We start from the raw sequence: 19,756 nt of genomic DNA, 5'->3' as shown, positions 1-19,756 counted from the left end.
CTCTCTCTCTCTCTGTGTCTGTCTCTCTCTCTCTGTCTGTGTCTGTCTCTCTCTCTGTGTCTGTCTCTCTCTCTCTGTGTCTGTCTCTCTCTCTCTCTGTGTCTGTCTCTCTCTCTCTCTGTGTCTGTCTCTCTCTCTGTCTGTCTCTCTCTCTCTGTCTGTGTCTGTCTCTCTCTCTGTGTCTGTCTCTCTCTCTGTGTCTGTCTCTCTCTCTCTGTGTCTCTCTCTCTGGACCAGCTGCTGGGCTCACTTAACACCCCATCTTCCACTCTCTCCCTCTTCCAAGAAAAAAAAAAACCACAGAGAGAGAGAGATGGAGGGCGCGGTGGGGGGGGTGGCAGAGAGAAAACAAGCCATGCAAAATGAGAGCCGAAGAACTAGTGGGCATGGGGAACATCAAAGTAATGGATGAGTTCCAATGAGATCGATGCGGAAGCGAGCAAATCCAGACACCCCCTCCAGCTGAGTGTAATTTTTCGGGGGGGGGAGGGGAGTCGTGTAGCGCGGGCGCAAAAACAGAAAAGTGAAGCGCGTGGAGGCCCCGTGTCTCTGGTGCCCAGAGTGACAGTTAACAATAGTTGGCCTCAAGCAGAGACGGCTGTTGGAGCTGATTCCTGGGTAATCAGCTAACAGTGGTGGAGACGCTCTTAATTGTCGGCATAATAGCCGTCTCTCACGCGTTGCACGACTCCGCGTGCGTGAGTTTTCAAGTGTGTGTGTGTGTGTGTGTGAGAGAGACGACAGGAGCTGAGGAGAGAGGAGGAGGACATGGAGGGAGGCCCGAGCGTTCGGGGGAGGAGGAGGAGGACAGCGAGAGGAGAATGGGAGAGATAAGAACCAAATGAGCGGCACCGACAAGCGCGTAATGATTCCAACACGCGCCTGATTGTCAGTGGTGCGTTTGTGTGTGTCGGACAAAGTCGTCGATGTCAGTCAATTCTTCCCTGGATTGCCTCGAGGAGGGGGGCCTCGATTTAACAGTGATCTGGAGTGGCAGGACGGCTAATCCTAATGCCTGACTTCAACCCTCACACATACAACACAAAAGGGAGTCTTCACATGAATACACAGTCGGGGCCTGGCTTGACGCTGATACAGAACGACAGGGTTACTGATCCTGACGCCTGGAATAGCCGTTTGTGTCCACCCACTCACAATACGTACACACATCTTCATGAATACACACATCCTTATGCCCATCTTCATAAATACACACACACACACACCCGTCCTTATAAACCGACACCGTGGCATGCTTTTCTCCTGCCCGCCATTTCGTGGAAACGCCGTACAGCGTACGCCGAGTCTGTTAGGGACCACGTTACAGGTGTGACGTGTGCCGAGGGTGTGCATAGGTGTCGTCAGATTGAGTGCCTGCCTGATTAGTTTGGAGGTTTAAAGTGTGTTGCGTCTCTGGTGTCTACAGTGGAGCAATATACAGTCATTTGAGTGCATGTGTGTGTGACTTAACATAGCGATTCGCTCCAGCCGCACTTATGTCGTCAGCTCATCCCTCAAGCGAGACAGGTGACGCGTGCGCACACATGCAGGCGCGCACCAACACCCTGTGGAGCTGGCTGCATCCCTGAGTCAACTTCAATTACACACGGATCCTCGCAACTTTCACGAGATTGACGTATCGAGTGAGAAAGAGGGGGGAGAAGAAAGTTGGGAGGTACCACATGCTTGCTGCAGCAGGATTGGGTCCTGAGTAGGGCTGCAACTAACGATTATTTTAATAATCGATTTTTCTGTCGATTCTTTTTTCGATTTATCGATGAATCGGATACAAAATAAAATTAAAAAAGCATTGATTTCCAACTCATTATTCAAAAACACATCTGACAGTACAAATTCACAGTGCAAAAAATCTTCAGAATGTGCACAAACAGGCACACAATTTTGTAAAAGTTATTAATATTAGCATGGATTTAATGCTATTTTCCAAGATGAGCAATTTATTTGAGTTAGGTTTAAAACTATTGAAAATTGTAAGGTTGTGGAAGTAGGCCAGACTTTATTAGAATAATCTGGTGTATATTTCAGAATATTTTATTTTACATTTTGACACCATTTTGAAAAAAATTATATTTGTGAGGATTAAGCTATTTTCAAAGATTAGTGATGTTCTATCATTTTATTTTATTTGGTTTTATATTCCCAAAAATATTGTAAAAGTCTAAATTTTCAAAATGTATGGGTTATTTTCAACCCCCTAACGCGATGCTGCAAAGTAGCGTCTTCCAAATGTGAGACGAATGTCGAATATGAAAATAACGTCACCTCGGTCAATTAACACACTGTTTCGACGTATTTAGTGTGAAATGCTCCCACACCTTGGATGACTTGGGTCGTACTGATTTCTCTGCCTCCGCCATGTGTTTCTGAACAACGTTTCTCAACAACGTCTCTCCGATGGCCTTTCCTCTACCTCCGCTCCGCTCCACGCTCAACAAAACTTTTTTTTTTTTATACTCAAACATCTCCACAACATATTGAGTGGCGTAATAATCGAGCGACACAACAAATCGAAAATGAAATTCGTTGCCAACGCTTTTAATAATTGATTTTAATCGATGGGATTTGTTCGTTGCTGCAGCCTTAGTCCTGAGTCCTTCATGAACTCGAAAGTGGGGATGTACTAACCAAAACGATCTGTGAAACAGTGACTCTGACCACGGGGCTGAGGAAATCTCACCCTCAATGAAAAGACTAGATGTGGTTTGAGTGTTTTCTGTTTCTTAGCTTTCCAACAAGTCGTAAAATCTTTGTAGGAGGTGATAGTGGGGGTGAAGTGTGCTCCTGTCAGCATAGTCCAACATGGCTTTGTCTTTTACAGACAACTCCTCAGAGCTGGGTAATGAAGATAATGCATTCCGTCAGATCTCTTCACAGGAAAGAAATGTGTGCAAGACAGCCATTTTGTCACTACCTCCAGCATTATGAATATTTATGAACAACAAAGCCACATCCTAGCTGAGGAAGAGAGAACCAAAGGCTGTGCCCGTTGTGCGTGTGTGGAGTGGGTGAACAAAAAATAGACACCAGCTCATTATTTCTGCTTTGATTATACAAAGTAATTTCCTGTCACTACACATGCAATTAATCACTAGAAATAAGGCTGAAGACGTACATGTGAGCCTGAACAAAGCACGTCGATGGTAAATGTACAGAAGGCACAGGTGAATAGACTGCTAATCAATAATCCTTATGGTAACACTGCTCTTCCCAGTCTCACACCCCAGGGCTCAGTGATTTCCACTGATTAAAAAGCCTTATATATCCAGGGAGGATATTCCATACCTGGCCACATCTATTGTTCTCCTAGGTTACAAAGACCTGCATGAGAATCACTGAAGGGTCACAGACATGGAATTATTTTGTTATTGGTCATTCTACAGACGCACCTTGTTAAACCTACATTATTGGTGTATTGAATGTCTTTTATCGAACTGAATGCCCTTTCTTAGGCATTGTGGCAGGCAGTGATGCAGGCATATTTCTATTGATTGCCTACATGTCTTTGTACATGCTATATAATCTACTATGGTGGTAACAGGGTTGAAAAATTCCAGGAATTTTCTAAGTTGGAAATTCATTGGAATATATGGGAATTAACAGGAATATTGCAGTTAGCCTTTAAAAGGGAACTTGAGTGTAGTTGAAAAAGCCCCATTTTCCAGCATATAGATAATGAAAGTAAATGTATTTTACACATTCATGCTTTTTGTTGTTCAATGAAATCATTGATTACTAAGTCAAAAATATTATTTTTTACATTTGTATTGGTTGCAGGTAGGCTTACAACCGACCAAACTAAATGTATTTATGTTTGCATATGATAGTTTGTTTGAACTACCCCAAATTTACCATTACGTTTCCAACTTGGAATATTTCCAAAATCCCCAGTTTAACTTCCCATGGAAAGTTTCCGGAAGTTTACCAGCCATTTTCCGCCCCTTTGCAACTCCAGTTGTAAATAAACAAAACTTGGATGTAACAACGTTTATTTGTTGATACAGATAAATTATCAACGCGGTCAATAATATTATGGCGGGTAATATCATAGATCTTTAAAATGTGCTGGTCGATACAGCTGGTGCTCCATTGACACCGAGCTAATTCACTGCTGAACCTCTGGTATGCTGTGAGATCAATCATTCAGACTGCTTCTTGCCACTAAAGAGGCATGTTGTTCAACGCCCTGGTCTGCATATTGCTTGCCCCCTACCCATGTGTGTACCCATATCAAAGCTGGAACAAACGTGAGATTCTGCATCAACCTACATAATGCATACACTCAGAAAACAACTTCTTACAATTTCCATACGTATTATTCTATCATATCAGCAGAAAATGATGCTGGTCTTGCTTGTGCTTTTTGTAATTACCGTCAACCCATGTCGAAGGCACAAACCACAATTCTGCTTGTCTGCATGAATAAACCATTCGCCTGACTGACATCCCACTAAGGATGAAGGAATGAAATAACCAGCAAATGCATGAATTCACTCACCAAGGAAGGTTAATACATGTGACCCTATAGGCACGGATAATTGAACAGGACAAAATGCCAATAAGAGAGCTTTCGCACCTTCACTCACTGCCTACATCCTCTACTTTTATCCTCAGGACCTCAAAATGTTTGAAACAAACAGCAGTGTTTTGCTCCGAGGTGTGAAAAAGAAATGTCTGTGGGCTACATTTCAAACGCAACAAATGTTCACTGAGAAATAACCCCCCCCACCCCCCCGCCAGAGTTTGCTGAATCACAATAATTCTATTTCACACAAAACTGATCTCCCTCCCTTTGTGCACACACACACACACACAGGTGCAGCTGTGCATTCTCCACAAATTAGCTGTGTTGATTTTGACTAATGATGCAACACTGTATGAATAATAAACAGTCGTTGAATATGCAAAAGTCATAGAGAGAAGCACACCACACTACCACAATTGCTACAGCTAATATCCTTTAGCGGGGCTTCTTAGGAGATGCATATTGTCACCCATCACTAGAATCACATGTTCCCAGATAAGGATTGGAGGGAAGCTCTAACCTACTCAACCTTCTTGCCAATTTTGGCACCAGTCCCACGGGAGTAATCACAACACGTTTGAAGCAAGTGCTCTGATTGTTGGGCTATTTAATCAAGACGGGAGCTTATTTGCAGCACAAAGATCCAAAGATGTAATTTACCTGATTGTTGCCTTTGAAATATTCAGTACAGTTGCATTCGGTAGGCTACAAGTTTGAGACAGTGATGGCTTTGCTCAGAAAGAGCTTGCCCTGCACTATATTATAGATGAATACATAGAGTAAAAGCTTGAATAGTAACAGTTCACAGCCTTAACTGACATGTGGCCTCAAGTCCGGTAAACGCACAAAGCATTGAACCCTCCTCTGACTTGTTCAACATCCACCCACTTGGAGTGTATAAGCGAGACCACTTAATGCTGCCTTCAATTCCACAAGTACAGTATTGACTTTGTACTTTCTGAAAGTGAATCAAGAAAGTTATTGTTTTTCTTTTTTTCTCTCCCGTTGATGTTTCTCGTTGCAATTGCCTGTCCACTGTCCCAGTCTCTCTCTCTCTCTCCAGATCTCCATCATTCTCTTAGGTCATCAATCTCCCTTGATTCTTTGATTTCCATTTTGGCCCCCCACAGCAGCTGTGTTTCTCTCCTGTCCTTATGTTAAGGAGTGAGTTCTAAATATTACCGACGCTTCCACCAGATTGAGTTTTTTTTTTCAAAACGGAAGCTAGCTAGCTTTAGTTAGCTTCTGTTACCTAGCAACCTAGCATAATACTTGTAGCAATGCTACTACCTGCTAGTGTTACTTGTTAACCTCCTAATTGTACATTTTGAAGCCATACTTTGTCATATAGTTTTGGTCTATCGGAAAATAGTCGGTTGGAATGTTCAGAATCACACGTGTGACGGTACTCTGTGGGGCCCGCTTTCGAACGATCACATGTGTTACGCTACTAATTAACAGGTTAAACGTGGGTGCCGATCCTGCTCCCCTTGGTGGGAAGAATCTGTGTGTGCTGCTCGGGGGAAAGGGGTGGTAGGGGCACAGGATGGACAGAGTTAAGCAGACAGCAGAGAGAGAGAGAAAGGCTCTCCAACCTGTGGGCCATCACGGACAACATCTCTCACCCTCCATCCTCAGACACCCTGGTCAGGCAAAGAAGCAGCTTCAAAACAGACTGATAAAACCACGGCACTCAACAGAGGGCTTCCAGAAGTGCCTCGTACCGGCCGATATCAGCCTCTTCAATGCAGTCTCTGACTGTCTGGATGTTAGAGACTAGAGATAGCTAGGAGTGTGCTCGGGCGATACAGGCAATTCTGCAACAACAAACATGACGCACAGCGGTGCTTCACAGCTTCTTAGCATTGTCGCACCAAGGATGCTAAGGACCCCCAGAATTTGTACCCTGTACATTTTGTTGCTGCCTTTGATGTTGCCATCATTTTGAATGCTTTGTTGCCTTTGTTGCATATGTTGTTGCCCCTGCTGTTGTAGCCGTTCCATGTCACTGTGGGGATCAAGTGTTTCTCTCCACTCTGAATAGCAGAAACAAAATCATTTCCTCATTCATAGCTGGCTTAAAGGGCTACGTAATAGTTTGTTATGTAGCCCTAATTAAGTCACAGTTCCGTCTTCGTTTCACGGTGACATGCTCTGGTTTGTGGTATGCTTCTGGAGAAGAATATTTGGTCAACTACAAGTCGCACTCAGTACAGAGTGAGAACTGTGCTAAACTGATTTGTAGCGAGAAGGCACCCAACGTGTGCATATGTGCATGAGTGAATGTGCATATGACTACCTGCCGCACCATCTTAGTGATTACATGCAAAACTACTGGAAATTCCATGAAGTGATCAAGCCGATCTTTTCCAGATCTGTAAAATGCTGGGAAGCAGACATAACTGTATGTCTACCTCCTGCTGAGTTTGGGGTGATTAAACCTAGACTGACCCAGAATGTTCTAACCACCTCCAGCCTATCTGGATGAATAAGAGAAAGTAGGTTGTCATACCAAAAGATACAGAAACCAACAAGCCTGAACTTTACAGAACGAGAAGACAACATCTACATGTTCTATCAAAAGATCTCACGGTACGGTCCTGTGCCGACCATCACACGTGGCCTTTATTAATGTGATTCAACTATCAGGGCAGATAGATAGGTAGAGGAGTGCCCTACGTAATGGCAGGCAACTGGCATCTGATGAGTTGCATGTGAGGTGTTGCCAGAGCAGGAAGAGAGCAAAAGCAACACTCTTTCTTATCTGATAAACCCCCCCACTCCCACCTACCCCCCCCCCCCCCCCGCCAACCCACCCAGGTGTCTCACAATTGCCTTTGGCTGCCGCAACTACTGAGAAGAGACGTGGTTGTCTTGGCCGAGCGTGTGCATTCTGTAGCCCCCCTCGCTCTCTTCAACCCTGGGCTTCTGGGCACAAGGGCTTCTGATAAATGTCTTCTGGATGGCAGGGAGAGACGCAGGAGAGGGAGTCTGTCCCATGAAATGACACAGTCCCGTTTGTGTGTGTGTCTCTCCCCTGGGGATCTACAGATGAGAGACTGTTTAAAGGAATAGGCAGTGTATATGAAGTCATCTATCACATACCCACACGAGTTCTGGGAATGTCCTGTACAGCCCAATTCTCAAATCCTCCAAAATGAATTGGGGGAGACATGAATATAATTCTATCTAGTTGAACACCCAGACTTCCCACACAGCGTTATTGATGAGGTAAACGGAGAGCATCTGCAGAGGCATTGATAAGACCTTCCCAAACTTTCCTGCCTTCCCCCAAGGCTTCAGAGGCACAGCTCGGGCTGAACAAGAAAGTGTGTCTGTTCACAGTTGCTTTGTGAGAGTGAAAGCTGTCTGATGGTTGCAGGGGACCCAGCCAAGTAGAGTTCAAACCACGGATGGTTCACTGTTTGATACTGGTTATTGGGCCAGTACACTGGTTGGGAGCTTAAGGAAAGTAGTTGTCTGGTCAATTAGTAGTTCAGCAACAGGATATTGTTTGAACAGGAACCACTTTGAGAAAAACGAATCCTATATTCTCTCAACTTCATACACAATTCCAGACTGGCCACGAGGAGAAGTACGGCTTGCGCCTGGATATATACGTTTTGCTGATGAGCTACAGGATAAGTTATTTGCATTTAGATTTAGATTTAAGTAGCAAGGACAAGGGCAGTGAACCAACTTCAAGAAATGCATACATCTCAGACAGAAAACTCATTTTGAATGAATAAATCAGCATGCAACTGGAAAGTAAAAACAAAACCATACACTGTGTTGCAGTGCCCTGCAGAGACCAACAGCATCAACCCTTAGTCAGAAAAATCCATGGCTAGCCTTCGCTAATTGATCTCTTCAGTTGACACAAACCAAGAAGTCTGAAAATCTCATATACGGCCCTTGCTGGGGAGACATCAGAGAGAAGTCGCAGTGTGTCGCTAGCGACATCATTAGAGTTCAAAGGCTGCGCGCTGCGTGAGGCAGCACCCTCGCGCTGTCATCCATAACCCTGCGTCTCCAACCACCATCAACAAACAAGATGGCCGTCGGGGCGTCGAAGCCACCGAGAGGACGAAGAGGGCCCCTGAGGACGCCAGACCGAAGAGGTCTTTAAAAAAAGTTGCGGACGAGTGTTGAAATAACAAGCGCTTCAGGGGAGGGGAGGAGAATGGCTGGGCAGTGGGTGAAGGAGCTGGCTTGCTTGGAAGGACCCTCATCCTCCCTCACTTTAATGCGAGCCGTAAAAGCGAAACTCGGTCATTAGCGTGAGATATGAGGGACAAGAGCGCAGCCGTTAAAAGTTTCTACTGGCCAATATATCCAGGGAACAGTCGCAGCTCTGCACACACAACACTGACGGACCCACAGCTCCAGGGTGCACAAAGATGGAAGCAGAAAGACAGTATTAGGAGGAGAATTTGCTGATATGAACGGATTAGTCTCCATGATCCATCAGCTTTACAGAGAGCTGCCTTATCGACTCGACTCCCTGGTGAGAGCTAGGTTAGGGCAAACCTACATCCTAATATTACATTTGCTGCTCCAATTAAGCAGCGCTGAGAAAGTCAGTCAACACACACACCTGCCAGCTATCGAGGCTCATGAGACTCACTCGGTGCCAAACTGTCACCACTGATTGTAAAAGTATCCCCGGCATACGTTTGCTTGGCATACTTGCTCGGCAGTACGCCAAGCAACCATAAATATACACATAAATATCTATACGTAAGCTCCTTGAGGATTTTGCTGTGTTTAATTCTAAACATATGTAAATGCATTTTGGAGAGTGGGTTAGGAAATCACTGGCTGTTTTCATGTTTCTAGGAAAAGACAAGGGAAGCACACTTTGATATTGTGTGCTAATTTGTTCTGACCAGCAACCGCACCTCAGAGATTCATAATCCTCGCTCATTAAAACAGATTTTCCCCACAGGCTTTACATGCAAAGGAATGTCACATTTTGTTCTTTCCAATATGCTAAATGCCATGCGTGTGCATCAAGAATCACAATTAAGTCCTGAAAATACCAGATGAAAGGAAAAAAGGGGAAAAAACTACTTTCTTTCATGTGTAAAGAAAGTCGCTGGTTTACAGCGAAAGATAAAGATTAGGATGAAATATCAAATGGAAAACAAGGAGTGGTAAAGTGGGAATCATAATGACCCATCTCTGTAATTACCACCATGGGAATGCAAATTTAAAGATAGATGTTGAAAATCCATCCATTGGTTGAAGATCTCGGAGCCCGTTTATTAGGAAGACCATCTCTGAATATGCTTCATGGGTGTCGTTTGTTTTAAGATGATTTCTGATGAACTGTGAACTAAAAAGAGGGCAGCATTGACAGAAATAAGGAAAGATGGAAAGGAAGACAAAAAAAAAAAAGAACAAACAAACAAAGCAAAATATTGTCTCTGAAATATAACCAGGAAGCCAGTCCAGGATGTCATTAAAGTGATATTTCAGCGGGCACAGACAGTTAGTGATGGGGGCAAGAGGGGCAGGAAGTCTGACAAGGCCAGACAAGAGAGGCTAAAGGCTAATCTCGCAATGTTAACAAGTAGTCAGCCTGGGAGGCATTGTGACAGGCACTTAGGAGGCTTAGCAGCCCAGTAAAATGCAGACATTAGACCACTGAAGGGGGCTCTGAGCCACAAGGTGCCTAGCTGGGATATCAAACACGCGCGCACGCGCGCACACACACACACACACACACAGTGTGTCACTCATTCTACATGAGTGCAGATCATGGCCACTTTCCACGATTATGCCTTTTGTGAAGGCCGTCTGGAGGTACCAACAGGCCCAATATATATATGTCATCCCTTTCATCAATCCATCCATCCTTTCTGGCACTCAGACATCCTTACTTCTACCCATCTATCCTTCCCTCAATCCAAGCTTTTGAGCTCAGCGGCAAACCCTGGTCCTATTCAGAGGGTTTAGTGTTCCTGTCGGTATTGTTTGCACACCTAGTGCTGCTTCTGGAGCCTTCTGAGAGTTGTGATGGCTCCAAGCTCTAAAATTCAACTGCCTACCAATCAGACAAGCAGCTTCACTCAACCAGCACATGCTGACTCAGCTGACCTTGAGGCCATGATACAGGAAAACTCTCCTCCCTCCCTCCCTCCCTCGCCCTCTCTCTCTCCATCTCCATCTCCCCCTCTCAATCCCTCCTTGGTCATCAAGAAGCTAAATCTAGGAGATGATGTAGAGACAGAGAAGGAGTAGGAAGAAGAACTGTGTGTGTGTATATATATATGTATGTATATAAGCTCACCAAAAAGAGCTGACATGTTCAGGAAAATTCTCAGCAGTTCAGGGGTGACGGCCGGACTGTTCTCCAAGGTCACCAACCTGGAGTGAAGGTCGTAGGGTGAGTCGGGGGTGACAGATAGGGGGAGAGGAATGAAGCGGGAAGGAAGAAAGGACAGTGACATATCCGTCAGATTCCAAAAGTGCAGATTCAATAGAAATACTAAGTTGGCAATACATCTGTTCTGAAGACATCATTTAATTTGTTATTTATTTTATTGCTACCTATATTGCACCTGTAGAAAGGGAAGGGGTGTGTATAGAGGGGCATAGCAAGACAAAAAATTACTGGGGGATAGAAGGCGAAAAGGAGAGAGATAGGCTATATCACATCTGACTCAGTAAAGGCAGTAAACAAGTACTTAGGTCATGACTGTCTGTCAGCCAGGATAAAGTAGCATAGCCCGGAGAGAGCAGAGCACACTGCACACATAGAGACACAGCAGAGAGAGAGCGACGGAGAGGATGTAAGTGTGCGTGAGAGTGAGTGAGAGAGAGAGACTAGAGGGCTGAGGAATGAAAGGTCATGGTGGTTTACTTAAGCAGATTACATTTGTTATTTTACTGTGGAAAACTGTGTGTGTGTGTGTGTGTGTGTTTGTGATCTTAATCCCAGGTAGCAGATGGTGAATGATTATGTGGTTTGATGAAAGGTCTCCTTATCTCCTGTGGGATATGTGACTAAACATCTTATTAAAAAAGCCACAGGCTCACAGGCAACATGTAGGCTCCTGAGACTTAGTACGGTATGTGTGGGGACGCGTGTCCATCTTAAGCCCACTGCCTGTAGCCTATTGGGGGGGGGGGGACCAAGGCATTGTAAGAGAGAGCGAAAGAACAGAGAAAAGAGAGAGCGAGAAAAGAGAGAGAGAAGGGGGGAGCAGATGGGAGAAGGATGAGAACAAATTCAGACGGTGAGAAACACAGTCGAAGGAGAAACGGCAGAAAAGCCGAGCGATGAAAAGGGGAATGCGAGGTGAGAGAGTGGGCGAGTTCAAAGCCAGTTAGCTTCTCTCGCTCACTCTGCCGGAGTGAGCGAGAGAAAAGTGAGAGGCTGAGCGGGGAAAAGATGATAAGTTACTGAGAGGGAGAGCAACAGAAGGAGAAATGGAGGGAGTCAGACAACAGGGAGGTTGAGCACAGCAAGTGCTTGATAAAACACCCGTCTGGAGGAGTGTGACACTGGCTATTAGTGTCAGAGGGCCTGGCATTTCCTCTATCACATGTTGGAAGACTTTCAAACAGTGCGTGTGTAAGAACACACGGCAGTGTGTGTGAACATGCGTGCGTGTGAGAGTGTGTGTGTGTGTGCGCGCGTGTACGGTGGAGGTACCAGAGCTCCAGTCCGTCCTCCAGCAGATAGACGTGGGGGGGCTGGGATACATCTGTGCTCAGCTGGATCACAGGAAGCAGGAACGGATACAGGTTTTTGCTCTCCGCCCCCAGGCCCTGCAAAGTCACACAAAACAGATGTGGAGTTTGAGGACGAAAGTGATCCTCCTCACGCCCTGCCAATTAGGAAGCTTAACTGACAGCTGTCAACAAGTCGGGGGTAGACGGAAGGCAATTGAGCCTGCTGCCGCAACCTCTCAAAACTGCTCCATTCTGCTCAACACCCCCCCCCCCCCCCTCCTCTTCCCTCTACCCGTTTAACTCTCTTCGAAAAACAATCCCGAGGCTCTACCTGACAAGTGAAATCCTCACGCCTCACTGTCTTTCTCATCTGGTTACCTCCTACTCACTTCATCAGAATCCTCCCTCTAGTGCTACTTTTCCGCTCAAACTTTATCCTAGAACACCCCCTCTCTTCTTCTATACTGGATCACCACACTCTCCCAATGCCATCCTTTGTTTCCTTGTACCTGTAGTATGTATTCAGTATTTCTTTGGAACTACTTTTTCATTGAAAAACATTTGTTATTTTTTGATAAGCCATTATTGCTTTAATGTGCATGTGTGTATCAGACAATTTCCCTCAGAATTCTACACACAATACCCAATAATGAAAAGTTAAAAGTTGGGTTGATAGACGTCCTCGTTCTTTCCCACTAACTTGGGGTATTTTGATAAGAAAAAAAAGCAAGAACAGAAATATAACATGTACATAAGTATTCAAAGCCTTTGCTCAATACTTTGTTGAAGCAGCAATTACAGCCTCAAGTATGATCCTACAAGCTTGGTACACTTATTTTTGGGCATTTTCTACTTTGCACGACCTCTCAAGCTCCATCAGGTTGGATGGTGAGTACCTTGGTACAATCTTGTCTCTGAGGTGTACCGACAATTCCTTTGACTTCATGGCTTGGCTTGTGCTCAGACAAGGACTGTCAACTGTGAGACGTTATATGGACAGGTGTGTGCCTTTCCAAATCATGTCCAATCAACTGAATTTACCAAAGGTGGACTCCATTGAAGTTGTAGAAACCTCTCATGGATGATTAGTGGAAACAACATTAATGTATGTCGAGCCCTGTATAGGATACAGCTTATTATAAAAGATATGCTATTTAGTATTATGCTTGGGCGAGGCTAGCTAAACTAGTAAAAGGGTGCTAAATACCCATCCCGACCAAAGCTTTGCACTGCATTCCAGTACATGACCCGACCCTGGTAAACTCCCATTGTTCCAACACTACCTCTTTTACACTTGACAAAAAGAGTTGTAACCTATTTTCAATGCTGCACCATATATGTAGCTTGTTGCAATGATGATTTTGTTTTTGATTCGTTTATTGGAACCTGCCATTTGATTTCATGTAGTGTTGTTTAACAAACTAAGCCATGCGGCAGGGCGAAACGTGTACCAAAAAGCAAACACTTTTTCTTGAAACATCTCAGATTGGAATAGCTGGAATACCTTCTGGGCTGGGCGGGCAACATAGCCCAGGCTGTGGGCCTTGCCAAGTCGGAGCACCATGGCTACACAGCTAACCCATGACAGAGCTGGAATCCAAAGTCTTAATGGGGAAATAAATGGTTTTGGTGGCAGTCCATATGCACGCGTGTCTGTGTCCACACCGCAAAAGGGGCCAGGAAATAGACAGACTGGTTTGTTTACGGAGCTATTTTTTGGACAGTTCTGTGTGGACAGACATCACCTGTTAGACAGAATGATGCGTGCCTTCTCCACAAACTCACACATTTGCACATGCATGCGCATAAACCCCCCCCCCCCCCCCAAAGAGACCGTAGCCAGGCCAGGGACACCCCTGCCTTTAAAATGTTTGCTGCCTGCCTTCCAGAATGAAGCATGTGTATGTATGTGTTACCTAAGGCAGCATGATTATGGCCAAAATGATAATCACGATTTTCATCAATATTGAGATCACGAATATGTGTTGATTTTAACCAAAAATGTTATTGTCACACATGCTAATTATAACTGCTTTTGACATCCATATTGTGCTACATTCCTGCTAATCTACAAATATGTGTATCAAAATAAATAGGTCTTCTTATTCACCAAAATTCAGGAATAAATCGAATTACATAAATAAGACAATAAAGAAAATGTAGCAAAACTTCAACAGGACACCAATTTCCATTGTGTAAATATATTTTAGGAAGGGAAAAACCAAAAAAACCTTGATACTATGAACGTAATGACGCATTTTAAATATCGCTCGATCACGCAAATGTTATCGTGGGAAGCCAAAATGGTGATTGTGATTAAAACGTGATTATTTGTGCAGCCCTATTGTTACTGTACCTGGACCAGGTGGACAAGTGTTGTGAGTATGGCACACCGGAGCATGTTGTGTTCCTCTGACTGCTTCCAGAGCAGGGGGAGGTATTGGACTAGACACCCCACATATGGCTTGATCTGAAAAACACACACATACGCATAAACCAGCACTTTTAGCAAATGACTGAACCCACGTAGATTTGTAAACCAGCCCTGCAGTTCAGGGAAAAAGCTTGCATTGGAAAAGGTCATAATTTAGTTAGTATCTAAATGACAGCTCTGACAGTAAAACAGGAACATTGTATCCGAGATACAGCTTTTATTCTGAAAAAGATTATCTTCAAGGATGCACTCCGTAGCCATAGAAACAGGGATGTGTACATACGTCAGGTAAACGAAAATAGGGCTCTGTCCCGAAATGGTCCTTCACACAACCCATTAAGTATTTACACGGCATAATTCAGCCATACCTAATATAAGTAAACACCCAATTAGCACGACCCTGGCCTATCATCCCTCCCCGTCTACAATCCACAGATCTGAATGGAGAAGTCGTTCTGAGCCCCCTCTGTGCTCTCTGAAGAGCACACAGGGATTGATGTCATTAAACGGCCCCACTTTTTGATTTTACCGTCCTCCTCCTCCTCTGGAACTTGTGCCCCATCACACCATTTTTTGGATCGCAATGGATGGCAGACGTCATGTCAAAAGACTATTGAAGAACTCAAATTCATACCAGCACAGGCGTGGATTATAATGAGTTAAAGGATGAACAGGACTGGGATCCCAGAGGACAGACTGGGACGTGGGATGGCTGGAGCCTATCAGAGGAGACGGTACAGAGCAACAGGAGCCGTCACAGAAGGGAAAGCGGGAGTTCAACTGAGGACACGCACACAATTATGAAGTCGGAAAGTCAGTCAAGTCAGAGAGGATGAATTCCTGCATGGGCTCCATTATATTCTGAAACTGAAAAACGACTGCAATCTTGCCGGATAGATGATGGTTATTTCCCTCTGAGCCTAGAATGGGGAGCGCGAGGGACGTTTGCTATGTGAGTTTTATAATGGCTGCCTATTGGCCAGAGGCTTCACCCAAGGGCGAACGCGCTGGATGCTGTTTTCTTGACCTTCTTCCGTTGCAGTTCTTCACACAGCCACTGCAGAATCGTCAAAAATACATTATGGTCGCCTCTCGTCTGAGTGTCACAACTGTCTCTAGACCGTGACAAAGGGTAGTCAAGGTGAGGCATTTTCAAAAATGTATTGAGCTCGAACAGATGAGTGGCTGGAGATGAGAAGTGTTTCCATTTGTGTATCAGTAGTGTGGGGAGTGTGTGTGTATGTGTGTGTCAGTGAGGCATAAGGGTGTAGTTGAAAGGTTTAGTGAACAAAGCCAATGTGCCAAAATCTAGCAATTACATTCCCACTTGCCACACTGAACAAGTCTGGTGTAGGGGAGCTTCAGAGACTGGGCTCTCAAAAAGGTGGTCTATAGGGAGCGTCCGAGGTAGATGTAGCCCATCAGCATAAAAAACTTGAAACAACTCAGCCTTAATCAACATATGCCGACAAGTCAACTCTGACTTGCAAATGCTATGACCACTGACTGGACCACAGTGGAGACTCGACCTCTGAATCATTGGTTCTTGGCAGCCTGAACCCTGAGCAAACGCCAAGCCCTGAACCGTGAACCCAGACTCCTCACCTGGATGCTGACCCTTTCGATGACACAGGAGATGACATGGAGCACTTGCATCTTAGTGTCACACTCCGTCACCTGCTGCAGCAGCTGAAACAGCAGGCCAAATATGGACTCCAAGTACTAGAGAGGAGGGAGGTACAGAATTGTTACCGGACACTGAAAGGCAGACTTCAAAACAATGAAATGCATTGAGATCCCAAATATGCTGGAATATATACTGTACACTTGTGGCACCCCTGCACTTTTTAAAACTTGAAGTTGGTGAACTTGAAACATATCCTGGTGCCCAGAGATTTATAAATGTTTGCATTGGAACAAAAACAATGCAGCGGGGTATAGTGTGCTCAGAGGTCAGAACACTTGCATAACAAGGTCGCAGGTTCAAATCCCTGTACATCACTTATATAAAGCGTCTGCTAAATTAATACTTTGATTTATTTCATACAAATATTTCTAAATCTTAGCTCATTTCACAATTATCTCAAATCTCAAATTGTCCACAATATCATTGGACCATTATGGAATGACAGATCATAAAAAGTTTGACTAAAGAAAATGACCTTGCTTCTTCACTGTGTTTACCCTCCAAAACCAGAAAAGATTATAGGCAAGCATGGAATATCTCAAGGGCTAACAAGACTTGTTAATGTAGCCATTTTCACCCCGCACAGTAGTGCTAGCAGAAAGGGAACTGTGTATGGTAAATGGCACAGTACTGAAACTCCCTGGATGGAGCTGAAAAAGTAATCAAAGATTAATGAAAGATTGTTTGAATCGTGGAGAGAAAACGTTGATAGACTGGCAAGCGACAAACAGATTCACGCGGACTGTCAGACACAAGTTACAATTGTTATGACTTGCACTAGCTGTCACCAAATCAATGAAGGAGTATACTGTATGATTTCCCAAGAGGGCCCAACTGCTAGGAGAAAGACAGAATACATTTAGAAAGTTTGGCAAAACATATCAGAACTAGGGATGGGCATGAGTATTCGTAAAGTTGAACTTTTGTATCTCCATGGAAAATCCGAAAGACAATGACCAAACACATTTCAAAAAGCAGAGAAAAAAACGGAAGAGGAAAGCTGACGCCAGCAAAGAGGTCAGATCTAAATCTCATTCAAAAGCTGTGATGGGATTTGGTATTTGGCTGTCGGGAAAAGACATCCATCAAATCAAGAAAAAGTGTAGTTTGGATGAGTAGGCTACCATTTTCTACAATAATGTTTTTGACAAAATTGTGTGATTCATTGAAAGAAAAGTGCAAGGGTGCCATTATATTTTATCCAAGACTGTGATAAGTGGAATGTGTAAAAAGAAATACTCACAGGCAGGAACTGTTCTGTCCTGAACTCAAAGTCGTCAACGGGTGATTTTGAGTTAAGGAAGACAGACTTGGGGAGAAAATTAAATGGAGGACATCTTGAGGAGGAAGTCTCAACTGCAATATTGCTTCAGTAAACCTTCAGAGATGGCAGCTGTCTTTACACAAGCAAAGATGGGTGATAGATAAGGCTATGATCCGCATTAAATAATTTCATATGAAAATAACACAAGAAGAGTATCTGACGATCAGTCAAAGGTATATTTGACGGGCATGTGAAGGATATTGAGTTTCAGAGTGGAGGCCGTCTCAATCCGCACCTGCAGAGCCAACAACAACAGTAGAGAAAATAACCATTAGCATCCTTCAAATGTATTGATATTGTATTGATATCCCTAATAATTTAAATGCCTGGTGAACAGTTTCTATAAAGAGTTTATGATTACTTATGTGATTAATACTCAAACATTACCCACACAAGTCAGCGTTTTAGCGACGAGAGAAAATGAGTCATTAGAGCTAGCATTGACAAGCAGCTTCAAATATAACAGTTGGAACTGAGCCAAATATACACTCCTAAGAAAAGCACTGAACTTAGTACGTTGCATGTGCATGTGCGTACATGTGCTTTTATTGTGACAGTCTATGTTCATTGTTTGCGTGCGTATGAGTAAGTTAGCCCAAGCTAAGATAACCAGTGGCTAAGTAGTTCTTCCTGTTATTTGTGTGTATTTTACACTGCCAGAGTGATGGAGCACATGTCATCTACTGACATCAAATGGGTAGAGCGAGGGAGAATGGGGAGAGGAAAAAATATGGGTCCAGAAGCAGGAATCTATCATGGTCGGACGGAAACACAATGTTAAAGAACAGCCCTGGACTGGAGGAGGGGTGGGTGAGTGCTTGTATTTCAACGGCAGGTCATTCTGACCCCCCCCAACCCACCCCACCCAACGCCCCCAAACCAGGATTTTTCTTTTTTCTTTTACAGAGGGCTAATCCTTTACTCTTTCTTCTCCAATCTTTCTCCCTGTCAAAGTTCCTTTGTCCCTACCCTCTCCCTGAAAAACGCACACACAAACAGGCACAGACCCTTATGACACGAGAAAAACAAAATGCAACCCGACGTGTTTGTTCCTGTACAGCTCTAAAACATATCCATTTGAACTATTCAGTGAAAGAATAGCACTTTCCTCGACAACACGCCCGCTGTGAAATGTGCAGTGGCTGTGGTTTCAGGGGCCAGTAAGTAAACATAATGACAGTGAACATGGCCGACCTCTGCTGCGATAACATTTTCCTCTTCTCTCCCATTGTCTCATCTCCCCGTCTGTCGCCCTTCTCAACTCCCCCCCCTATCAGTGTCTGTGTTCTTCTGTCTCTGTGAACACGCTTGGGCACACACAGGATTTCGCAAGCCTTCGCGCGGCGCAGACAATTCGGGAGCTACCAAGTCTGTCACTAGGCTGTCAGCCTTCCCTGCTGTGTCTCTAACGGAAGCTTGTTTTTTCTTCACCTGGGTACTGAGCCATGAATTCATCTGAGATGGGGCCTTTACAATTCCCAAAGCCTCCAATTCCTTCATCTCGGCTGTAAGGTTTTAGTTATCTTTTGTTACGCGTTTGCGGGTAGGTTCAGAGCATCAATCTCACAAATGACATGACTAAAGTACACATCTGTGTACCATTTTATTGGTACACCCCCCCCCCCTGTCAGATGCACAGAACAAAACAAGGTCAGACCGGGCAATGAAATTCTTAGGACAAGACAATGCAAGGCAACCTGGCATAACATGACATAAGTACACAGAACATAGATTACATCTATGCCAAATAAATAAAACTTCCTAAATATACAGATAATACATAATATTCCATACAATATACTAAACCTGTGATACACATAATAACCTATACTAACCTTAGAAACCTATTCTAGCCTAAGACAAGTGAAATGTGACAGCCAATGAAGCCGCATGTCACACGAGGCACACGTGACACAGTAACCATTGAAATGTAAGGGGAGGGGGGTGACCTATGTGGTAGAAATGTTGGTCATATGCAGAGATGTATGTGCATGAAATCTATAAGCTTCTATGTTCATTGGTAAAGAGACAGGAAGGGAAGATAATCGAGTTGAGCTCAAAGGAATGTGAGGTGCTGATGGCTCT

The 19,756-nt window shown here is 44.3% G+C and overlaps 1 protein-coding gene across 4 annotated transcripts in view; it reads right to left on the bottom strand.

Moving 5' to 3' along the window:
* ipo11 (importin 11) overlaps positions 1 to 19,756 on the bottom strand; it is an 86,948-nt gene that overhangs the window by 32,870 nt on the left and 34,322 nt on the right. For all 4 annotated transcript variants that reach the window (XR_014742239.1, XR_014742240.1, XM_084690193.1 and 1 more), the window contains exons 17-22: positions 17,873 to 17,906; positions 17,591 to 17,631; positions 16,266 to 16,382; positions 14,583 to 14,696; positions 12,207 to 12,322; positions 10,839 to 10,915 (exon numbers count right to left, since the gene is read on the bottom strand). Coding sequence is in view for 2 of the 4 variants with exons in the window: in XM_084690193.1 (XP_084546319.1) it covers positions 10,839 to 10,915; positions 12,207 to 12,322; positions 14,583 to 14,696; positions 16,266 to 16,382; positions 17,591 to 17,631; positions 17,873 to 17,906 (499 nt within the window). In the remaining 2 variants the exon portion in view is untranslated. The remainder of the gene's footprint in view (positions 1 to 10,838; positions 10,916 to 12,206; positions 12,323 to 14,582; positions 14,697 to 16,265; positions 16,383 to 17,590; positions 17,632 to 17,872; positions 17,907 to 19,756) is intronic.

Source organism: Hypomesus nipponensis, chromosome 24, assembly GCF_054491055.1.
Source record: "Hypomesus nipponensis isolate SF chromosome 24, ASM5449105v1, whole genome shotgun sequence".
In the NCBI taxonomy this organism is placed as follows: Eukaryota; Metazoa; Chordata; class Actinopteri; order Osmeriformes; family Osmeridae; genus Hypomesus; species Hypomesus nipponensis.
The sequence above is the reverse complement of the archived record's forward strand: the minus strand, read 5'-3'. Positions and strand labels throughout refer to the sequence as shown.